Source organism: Nicotiana tomentosiformis, chromosome 8 (genome assembly GCF_000390325.3).
Source record: "Nicotiana tomentosiformis chromosome 8, ASM39032v3, whole genome shotgun sequence".
Lineage (NCBI taxonomy): Eukaryota > Viridiplantae > Streptophyta > Magnoliopsida > Solanales > Solanaceae > Nicotiana > Nicotiana tomentosiformis.
Genome location: NC_090819.1, coordinates 139,618,937 through 139,629,706, shown reverse-complemented (window position 1 = coordinate 139,629,706; position 10,770 = coordinate 139,618,937). Strand labels below are relative to the sequence as shown.

At 39.7% G+C, this 10,770-nt stretch overlaps 1 protein-coding gene across 1 annotated transcript; it reads right to left on the bottom strand.

The window, feature by feature from the left end:
- Nucleotides 1-5,820: 5,820 nt before the first annotated feature.
- Nucleotides 5,821-8,865, bottom strand: LOC104095275 (high mobility group B protein 6-like). Its single transcript, XM_009601364.4, has 8 exons — nt 8,308-8,865; nt 7,682-7,804; nt 7,317-7,591; nt 7,122-7,227; nt 6,935-7,000; nt 6,682-6,852; nt 6,391-6,573; nt 5,821-6,035 (listed from the first exon to the last, which is right to left on the bottom strand). The coding sequence occupies exons 1-8, from the start codon at nt 8,773-8,775 to the stop codon at nt 5,916-5,918; spliced, it is 1,512 nt and encodes a 503-aa protein (XP_009599659.1). The 5' UTR covers nt 8,776-8,865; the 3' UTR covers nt 5,821-5,915.
- Between the last annotated feature and the right edge of the window lie 1,905 nt (nt 8,866-10,770).

Below are 10,770 nucleotides of genomic sequence, written 5' to 3'. Positions count from 1 at the left end.
CCCTAAAGCTCTCAATCTGTTAGGTAACCAACTAGGCGGAAGTTACAGCCCTAGATCATTTATAACTTGAAAAATAGCAATACCAAAAACATTGTCCCTTAGCTTTTCAATTACAAGCATTAGCATAAAAATTAGAAGTAGAAAAGAAACAACCGAATATGTGGAAGTGCAATATTGGGCAAGTCATATACTTAGACTAGGTATATACCTAATCCAACATAAAACTCTCTGTGGAATCGACCCCGATTTATGTTGGGTATTTATAATTGCATTGACCGCCTCACAATCCCAATTAGTGGTGTGAGTTTGGGCGACATCAGGCATCACCCTCGGATAATGACTTTAGCAAGGAAAGCAATTTTGTGAACGAATTGTCTCGACTCGATCGATAGGATTTACTGTAAGGGCCAAACGGTCAAATGAACCGTGCCGACATAGACTGCTCGAGCCCTGACACAAAGCTTGTACACATGTGTAACCATATATATTACGCACAGAAATAAAAAAAAGTTTCTACCTTGCGGATAAATATCTTGTCCCTTAAATAATTTCTTTTCTTTCTTTTCTCTTAAGGAATTTCCTATATTCGAACCCCTAAAGATATCGAGCCCAAGGGCCGCCTTTATCCGGGTTCAAAGAATCGCTCTCACTCGGGGACTGTCATCTAAAGACAAACTCAAACGGCCCACGCTATCAAAGCACGAGGGCACAAGACCTATTAGGCAGTGCCCGAACATTAAAGGCTACGGTCATCCCTATTCGGGGACTATTATCTTGGGCAAGCCCGGATAATTTGGGGTACAAGCCCATTGGGCAACACCCGAACTAAAAAGGCTACAACCATACTAAAATGGCTCGGAGACGTCCGAGACCCGTAACAAAAAACAAGGCCTTCAAAATTTCTAAATCGGTTCAAAAGGCTACCCTCGGAAAAATTATCATCTAAAAACTTCTAAGTGTTTTGGGGAAAGCTTCTAGTCATACCAAGACCCCACAAATTGTAAACAAAATAATATCGAAAGAAAGGCTTGTTCGAACCTCCGGGCAAGATCTAAATATTACATGCTAAGGCATTTCGCTATCTTCACAATTATAAAGAAAAAAGTGAAAAGAAGCAAGCCTAGAAACTGTCGGAGGGAAAAAGATCCTTATATACATAAAAATAACTTTACAAAGGACAAACGGCTTCAACAAAAAGCACAAAGGAGCAAAAACAAAGAGAAATTTACAAAGGCCAAACAACCTCAACCAAAAAAAAATAAAAAGAGTACAAAACAAAGAAAAGTACACAAAGTACTTAAACGACTTGGCCTCCACTGGAGCCCGCCTCGACATCAGGACCCCGGAGTCTTCTTCATCCTCGGGATATGCCAACTTCTTGGCCTCGGCCTCAAACCCCTTAGCGGCTGCGATCTCGGTTGGCACATCAAAACCCCGAGCGTGAACCTCCTCAAGGGCCTCCCTTCGGGAATGCCATTTCATGTATTTGACCATGTCCCTTAAGCAATTCTGGGCTGCCTCGACGTCGGCCTTATACTGGGCCACCATCTCTTCGACATCAATTTTGGTCACCTCAACCACCGACTTGGCCGTTTTGAGCTCCTTGGCAAGGGTTTCTCGATCGGAGACGGCCGAGCTTAGCTGAGACTGGAGCTCCTTAATTGTTTGGGCTTGCACCTCGGCCTTTTCCTTTGTCGCCCAAAGTTGGACCTCTGCCGAGGTCAACTGCGCCCGAGCAGTCTCTTTTTTTGAGGCCAGGCGGTCCTTCCTGCTTCTGCATTCTTCGGCCTCGACTTTAACTGCATCCATCTCGGCTCGGAGTTGGTCGATCTGATCGATCTTCTGTTGGACCTGCGGGTTCCGACCATTAGTCACCATGTCTAGCGCATCATCATAAACTTCAAATATTTTTACCTGTTCAACCAGGTCGGTGTGTTCCTTCCGAGCCACCTCCAACTCAGCTAGAAGACTCTTAGCCTCTCCTTCACGTTGCTCGTTGAGGAGTTTGTAGGTGTCTCTCTTCTCAATGAGCCCTCAGACTTCGGCTTCTAGCTGGTTCAGCTCGTCTCGATACCAAAGGAAAGTTTCATGATGAAACACCGAGGCCTACAAATACAAAGAAAAATGTTAGGATTATCTATGGATTAGTCTGAGTGCAAAAAGAGAAATTGAAGTCATCGAGAGATATCTGAAGTTCCCCGATTCAGCGCATGTTGTGCTTCGTTGAACAGGCAGGGCACGTCTACCTCGTTCATCTTGGCTTGGTCTTCCTCGGTCACCAGGAACCGAAGGTAGCTGGCCCCCCTATGAGGCCGGAGAGGACCTGGGCATCCTTCGAAACAGAGATGATGATGGATCACTTCCGGTCAGGATCCATACTCGGAGCTGGGAACCGGTTGATCAGTTTAGGGCTCGAGGAAGAACCGTTTTCTCCCGAAGATGGACTCTTCTTTGGTACCTATAAGTAACCCAATCTGGTGACGTCCTCTGTGGCGGTGGAGTCCGCGTCATCAAAAAAGCAGTGGAAGGGGTCGTCCGCTCCACAACCCCCTCGTTGGGATGCTCTTTCACCATTTGGGCCCCGTTATACATGGACTCAGTAAACGAGGGTGATTCGGTGATATCTATCACACCGAGTGCTTCCTTCGGGGCACTGCCCGCATCCCGAGAAGCCTCGGCTCCACCCTCCTCATCGACCTCCTTAGCTTGAGGCAGGTCGATCTCGAGATTCTCTGGTTCGGAGGCCCCTTGCCCTTCGAGCTGTGATGGGATGCGGGCCATCAGGACAAAGGCTTCTTCTTCTTCTTCGGACTCGTCTCTTAGCCGGTAGAGCGAATCCGAAGGTGGTGCTCAGGCACTGATGTTGTCTTTTAGCATGCGCACCAACCTTCTTCTTGTTTTCTTTTTCTCCGAGCACGGGGAACTGGGAGCCCTCTTTCTTTTATTCTCTTCGGCCTGTCTCAAAGCAGGGGACTCGGTAGGTAAGTCCTCGCTACCGGCTGAAGGCTTCAATTCGGCAACCTTGGATAAACATGCAAAAAGAAGTAAAGGGAGTGAGGACTTAATGATAAAAGAGGAATCCAAATATTACCTACTCAGGAAAGGAGTCTCACCATAGGAACGAGCCTCCCAACGGCCCTTCGAGAGCTTGTACCATGAGCGCTTAGAGTAGGGCATCTGTGATACAATACCCTCAACCCACTCCTTGAGTCGAGGGACAACATTCGGGACCCGAGCGATGGCTGCATTGCCACAAAACACCGATAAGAAAGAAGGGAATAAGTATAAAATCGACTTTCGAAAATAAAATTATACTTACGTGATGTATTCCACTTCTCGGGGAATGTCATGCGCTTAGCTGGGATCAGGTCTGAAGTCCTCACTCGGACAAAACGGCCTTGCCAACCCTGATCCCGGTCTTCATCAATACTCGAGAATGGGGCTTTGCTGGCCCGGCGCGTGAGCTTTATCAGTCCCCCCCGGAAGATTCGGGGACTGTGCAAGCGTAGAAGATGGTCGACGGTGAACGAGCACCCATCGATTCTGCTCACTAAGAACCGGATGAGGATCACGATCCTACAGAGCGAAGGATGAATCTGACCGAGGCATACCTCGTACCTCTTACAGAAATCTATGATAACCTGGTCCATCAGGCCCAATGTAAAGGTATAAGTGTAAATATTTTGGTATCCCTCGACATGGGTGGTAATAGCTTCATCGTCAGGGATCACTATGCCCTTATCGGCCCAATTGTAGCCTTTTCGGACCATAAGGAGGACTTCTTCAGTGATCGAGCAGATGTATCTCAAGACCTCCTCACACCGGCCTTGTACGGAGGAAGATTTTTCAACCTTGAAATCGGGGTTGACCAAGCATCCTCCGGGGATGAACATTTTCAAAAGGGGTTTCGGTACTGGTTCGTCGACGGTAGTACGCGAAACAGTTTCCTCGGCCTTAGTAGCCGGTCGCGGAATAGAAGGGGTTTCTTTCTAGGGAACTGTTTTGGATGTCTTTGTCATTTCTTTAAAATGGAGGAAGGATGGAGAAAGAAAGAAAGTTGAAGGATTGTACTTGATTGCTTGAGATGGAGATAAACAAAAGTTCTTGTAAAGGATCTCAGATAACCGGAGTGAAAGAACTAGAAAGTATTAAAATCTTAAGGATTCGAGGGTAGAAAGTTTGGATGTAAAGTTAAAATGAACAAAGGAAGAGGTATTTATAGTATTTCAGCAATGGTTCGCATCTAGGAATGGCCGACCGGCGGCTGATATGCATTTAATGCCATCAAGACTTGACTGACGAGACGTTTTAGTTGTTTTGTCGTTTCTGTCACGATGTATCGAAGTAAGAATCGGAAGCTCATGTCGTTTCTCGTAGTCTGCTCTCCGAAAAATGAGGTGACTATCCGTATACGATCGAAATCGAGCTCGTGGTGCATCCTAACATCCGACATGGTAAGTCAGGCTCGAGACATGACAATAAAGGATTGAAGATCGACCCCAAGTCCCACCGAGTTATAACCCGTAGACAGGACGCCTGCCTTCGAGAATATTGAGGCCATGATCCCGGAATCGGTTCTAGCCCCAAACAATTTTGAAGAAACATTGTCAGCATAGCCAACGGAAGACCAAAATATCTGTGAACACGGATATTACGGCGGGAATCTCGGCACGTACCGATAAAGAACCGGCAATCACTGGATCAAAAGATTTTTTTACCTTTTATAGAATTATAACTAAAGTAGGACTACTTTACTAGTCTGATAGTCCATAAAGTACATTGTAACACGCATTCCAAGGCTATCATTATTTTTTCTGTTATTAGTTTTTCTGCTTTCGTTCATCAGTGTTTGTTGTGTTACGAGCCTAGATCGAGGGCAAATACCACATTAAGGCTTAAATTGTCCTCCTCGTGTGGTTTTGATCTAAACTTCATCCTTACTTATTTAATTTGTCTTTATTTTTACTGCTTTGTGTCAAATAAATCTGCGTATTCTTGAAACCACTTACAAATTTAATTGTTATCCGATTTTGAGGGTGATAGATTGTGATTACCTAATGAAAATAATAATAATAAATTCTTATTAATTTGTTAAGTGGACAAGTAAAATAAAATTTATTCTTAATATCTCTAAAAGGGATCCTAGAAAGTACTTCTTAAAGACTTATGAATCTTGTCAGTTGTCTCCCGCTAGTGAGGATCACATTTTTTGGTACCAGCTTGGTGGAAATCATTAAGATAATAATTGTATAAATCATAAAAAAAAAAAATCAAAATAAAGAAAAGAAAATTGACCTTAGTCATTTGTCAAGACAGAACCTTGTTTTAAAAAAACTCCGAAGGTCTGAATCAATTTAGTGGCTCTTGTGAACATCTAATATTATTGTCATTTTGCGACGGCAATAATTAGTACTGCCAGCAAAGCTAGTTTCACATAATTTTTAAATGAAAAAAAAGAAGAAATTAATTTTGACTAGAATAATTCCACATTGCATTAATTTATGGAGTTGGATTGTCAAAATTTGGAAGAATATCGGCCACAAAGATTGTATGTTTGATGTGCACTCTTGTTTAGATATTCAAACTTCTATGTAGTGCTCGGACACTTGAAAAAGTTTGTGTGATTACTCAAAATGTCTAAATCTTAGAAGTCATCCATTAGAAGTCAAATGAAAAGGACATTAGCAAAGAGAACAACTAAACAAGAAGGAAAATTGGAATGATACCTAATAACTACTTCAACTAACTAGCAATCATTCTATGTTCAACATAACCAGTTGAACATATTATAGTTATTTCTACCACTTCTAATTGTTGTTCTGCTTTTCTGTAACAGATTTGTTGTACTCTTCCATTTCCTTTTTGTATGCTTCCATTGCTTCATGTTGAACATAGAATAGTTATTTCTACCACTTCTAATTGTTGTTCTGCTTTTCTGTAACAGATTTGTTGTACTCTTCCATTTCCTTTTTGTATGCTTCCATTGCTTCAGCTGCTTTGTTATTCCACACTTGTTTTTCTTCTTCACTCAATTCCTACAAATCAAAACAATAGCATACATATAATATCAACACACACTATAGAAAAATATGTATACTTTGGACTGAGTCAGTCAGTTCAATTTAATTGGTTATAACAAATTTTTATTCTATTCTTCAGGTTACTATATAAGGCTTGCTACGAAGAAGTTACTATATCAGATTTTTATTCTATTCTTCAGGTTACTATATAAGGCTTGCTACGAAGAAGTTACTATATCAGATTATTATTCTATTCTTCAGGTTACACCATATCAGACTTGCTACGAAGAGCTACATGTTATAGGTCAAATTAATCTAATAGCGTTAAAATCTATACACTGCATGAAACTTAATCTCACTCCTTATTTACCTTCCATTTCAGTGAAATGAGAGCAGTAATAGTAGAATTGTTGATTCCAGGCCGCTCTTCGACTAGTTTCTTCCTTTCCTCTTTGCTGAAAAGAAAGAATGATCCAGCAGGCTTCTTTGGTTTGTTAGGATCCACAACATTGTCTTCTTTTTGTTTCTTCTTTTGGCGATTTTCTTTCGTTTTCTGTTAATCACCACAACAACAAACCAAATCAATAAGCTAATTCGACTTTCATAGCCTAATCAGAAATTGGATCAAGAATGGCTAGAGCAAACAATATATAATAAGAACCTTGATTAAATTTTCTGTCTTTTCTTTCTTTTTGAGCAATTGAAGTGCTTCTTGTTTCTTAAGTTTCATCAATTCCTCCTCTTCCTTCAAATGTTCAGCAGCCTCTTCGTCTTTCTTCTTCTTATAAACTTCCATTTCTTGCTGATATTGCTCCTTTCTCTTCATTGCCATCTGCATATGTTAAAACAACAACATTTCTAAGCTTCTAAAAATAGAAACATTGTTTTCAATTTTCCAAGACAAAGTAAAAGACCTCTTCATAAGGCGCTTTTTGTTTCTCTGTCATGTTCTTCCATTCTTCACCAGTAATTTTTGCCACCTATAAATTGTGAAAAACTAAGTTTAGAAATTTAATAATCCCAATAAACAATAATGACAACAACTATGCATCAATCCCAAGCAAGTAGAGCAGTCGGACAAACAATGAAACTCATCATTACCTCCTTCACATTCTTGTTCTCAACAAGTAGAGCAGCGCGACGCTCATTTGTAAACAGGAAAAATGCTGACAATGGTTGCTTTGGTTTCAAGGGGTCTTTTTCTTTCCTATAAAGATGAATTAACGAGGCGAATATAAGATTTGAAGTTGGTAAGCACTAAAAATAAATACGACTCAAGAGAAAGGGAACTTTTACTTTTTCTTCTTGTTTTCATTTTCAATTGCTCCTTGTTGGAATTGAATATATTGTTCAAGCAATTCCATAGCTGTTTTCTGTTTCTGCTCTTCATCTAAGAGCCTCATAGCTTCTAATTCACGCTTCTCCTTTCCGACAATTTTCAAGTAAGCTTCCTTTTCAGCTTGGTATTTTTCCTCATAAGGCTTCTTCTCTTCTGCACTTATAGTTTTCCACTTTGCCCCCAATAAATTTGATATCTCCTTGAACTCAGCATTTGGATTAGCCTTTTTCACCTGAAATAACAAATTCCCACTATAAAAAAAACCAGTATATTAAAAAAGCACAAAATGCAATGAACATTTGAACTAAGATTGTCGCAATACCTCATTCCATTGGTCTTTGCACCACAATAGGTACGGCGCTGCTGGCCTTTTCTTCGAAGGATCCGCCTTCTTCTTCTCTTTTTTCTCCTCTTTGTCCCTTAGAGATTGCACTATAGGGAAATTCTAATGAAAAATGAAAAATGAAAATAAAGATGTCAGCTTTGAAACAACTACTAGTTACAAACAAGAATATCTAAGATATAAATCAACTACACCTTAATCCCAAACAACAAAAATGTCAGTGTTGGAACTTCTAGTTACAAACAAGTATTAATGAAAAATAAAATCAACTAGGCCTCAATCCCAAATAATAAAAATGTCAACTTTGGGATTACTAGTTACAAACAAGAATTTAATGAAATAAACCAACTACGCCTCAATCCCAAACAATAAAAATGTCAGCTTTGCGATTGCTAGTTACAAACAAGAATTAATGAAATATAAAATCAACTACGCCTCAATCCCTAACAATAAAAATGTCAGCTTTAGGATTACTAGTTACAGACAAGAATTTTTATGAAATATAAAATCAACTGCGTCTCAATCCCAAACGATAAAAATGTCAGCTTTGCTACAAGGAATGCTACAAAGAAGAAATTAGTATAGACAAGCTTTAAGAACCATACCAGGGTTGGTTTAAACTCTTTCATTTTCTGCAACTTTTTGAGTTCAATTTGAAGCTTTTCTTGCTCTTTATCCCGAGCTTCGAGCTCTTCCTCCTTCTGCTTCAACATATCCTCTCTAGCTTTCAACATTTCCTCAGTCTGCTCCTTCTCAAGTGTCATCTTTTGAAGTTTTTCTTGCATTTTTAGCAACTCTTTCTCAAAAGAATTTTCATATTCTGTTTGTTTATTAGCCTTTGAGGCCCCTCTCTTGTTTGTTTTCTTTTCGGATCTTGGTTGTGAGAGGGTTTCAAGATTCTCTTTAACAGAGTCGTCCACTGGCATCGCCAGTGAAGGCGACTGAGTTACAATTGCAGCCAATATATTGGCTTCATTCGATGATGGATTTTTCTGCTTCAGCGCCCTCCTCGACCTCCCCTTCTTTGCGGGGACAGGTTCGGCGACGAGGGCCATCTCAGCAGTGGTAGCCATGGCTAGGATATGGAGGGGGAGGGGGGAGGAGAGGGGGGTTTGAACAATAGGTTGAAGCTAGAAAGAGTAAAAGTTAATGGTATAGGACTACAGGGTGGAGAAAAGGAGGGGTTTATATAGGAAAGTGGGGAGCCAACGGTTAGTTTTTTCAAATTCAAAAGCCACTATGTTTCAAAAAGAGCACTTTGAGTTCCAAGGTATTTTAAAACTTTTACCGTTAGTAGAATTGGATTTGGATTGCCACTATCCTTTTAAACAGTCCCTAACTTGGAAAATTTTTTAAAGCTCATTCAATAGACAACTTAATTCCAAAAAGGAAAAATCAAAATAAGTCCAATTTAATTTTCTTCTTCTTTTATTTTATTTATTTAATAAAGTAGTGGTGGACCCACAGAAAGTGAGGGATAGTACTCAAAAGAAAGGGATTTTGGTCGAACTAGATGAAAAATGTAATCTTTAGACTGCAACTCCAATAATGACAATAATTTGGAAGGCCAAATACATAGACAGCTAATTAAACTTTGCCCAATTTTTTATTTTGGCACTCTAACTCAATCTTGTTCCATTTTTGGCTCTCCAATTACATTTCTTATGTTTCATTTTAACACAAAAACTTTTATCCGACGTAAAAATACAGCGCGTATACATACTTGTTTGGCCAAATACATAGACAACCCATTGAATTTGGCTCCATTTTTTATTGTGGCACTCTATCTCAACCTTGTTCAATTTTGGTCCTCCAACTCTATTTCTTATATTTCATTTTGGCACTCTATCTCAACCTTGTTCCATAACGGGTTCGAAAGTTCGCGGTTTCGAAAATTTAGCGGTTCGGAAGTTTATAAAATTTGTGGGTATTTCGGGATATGCATGCACATACGTTTCACAAAATATAAAATTTATTTCAAAATATATTATTTTTTAATTTTTTTTTTACGAAACTGACCAACTTCGGTCGTTTTTTTTTTTTGGCGCAAAAATGTAGGAAACTCTTTTAGTGTTCCGCAAAATTTATTTTTTAAGAAACCGACTGAAATCGGTCGGTTTTCATATAAACAGTAAATGAGGAAGGAAATAATGAAGATGAAATATGGGGGAAGAAAGTTGGGAGATTAAAAATGAGGCCAACAGTAATAAAGTTATTTTATTACTGTTGGAGAAGGAGTTTTTCCATAAACAATCTGCCTCACGCGCCTACCATGTGAGTCAATTCACACTATGTGACTAGTCAGCTTTCGTGTTAAAATGAAACATAAGAAATAAAGTTGGAGGGCCAAAATGGAACAATATTGAGATAGAGTGCCAAAATAAAAAATGGAGCCAAATTCAATGGGTTGGAGAAGGAAATTTGCCCAATACAATCTCCCTCACGCGCCTACAGAGTGAGGCAACTCACTCTGAATCTAGTCAACTTTTGTGTTAAAGTGAAACATAAGAAATATGGTTGGAGAGCCAACATGGAACAAGATTGAGTAAGAGTGTCAAAATGAAAAATTGGGCCAAGTTTAATGAGTTGTCTATGTATTTGGCCAATTTGGAACTTACTATAAGTGATTCAGCAAATATTATTTTTTAAATCCGTTTTTTTAATAATGATGGTATCCTGACCAGCGTACGCGTGCATCGACTATTTCACCGAGTACCTGTTATCTTCCACCAGCGTAGGTATGAAATAACTATGTCTACTAAAGCTTAAACAGATTTGCCCGAACGCGCACCTCGACTACTTCACCGTGTACCCGCTTTCTTCCGCCAGCATAGGTATTGAAAAATAAAGCTTAAGCAGATCTGCCAGAATTTGCATTCTTAAGGCCTTTTTTCCCTAGACAAGGCTAACAGAGAGCATGTATTGCTCACTTTTCCAGGACCAACCTAAACAGCACTTTACAGTTACAAATTTTAAGATAAAGTGCTAAGAGGGGAGAAGTAGATATGATGAAGTTGGTTAAACTACTAACAATCATTCAAAAGTTTGGAATATCAAATACAAAGTAA

What these genes read in the sequence shown, in the direction of transcription:
- LOC104095275 (XM_009601364.4), bottom strand. Translation starts at nt 8,775, where the DNA reads ATGGCTACCACTGCTGAGATGGCCCTCGTCGCCGAACCTGTCCCCGCA. An exon ending in AAAAAGCGCCTTATGAAGAG is followed by an intron (nt 6,853 to 6,934) that starts GTCTTTTACTTT and finishes TAACATATGCAG; the next exon opens with ATGGCAATGAAGAGAAAGGA. An exon ending in TCATTTCACTGAAATGGAAG is followed by an intron (nt 6,036 to 6,390) that starts GTAAATAAGGAG and finishes TTTGATTTGTAG; the next exon opens with GAATTGAGTGAAGAAGAAAA.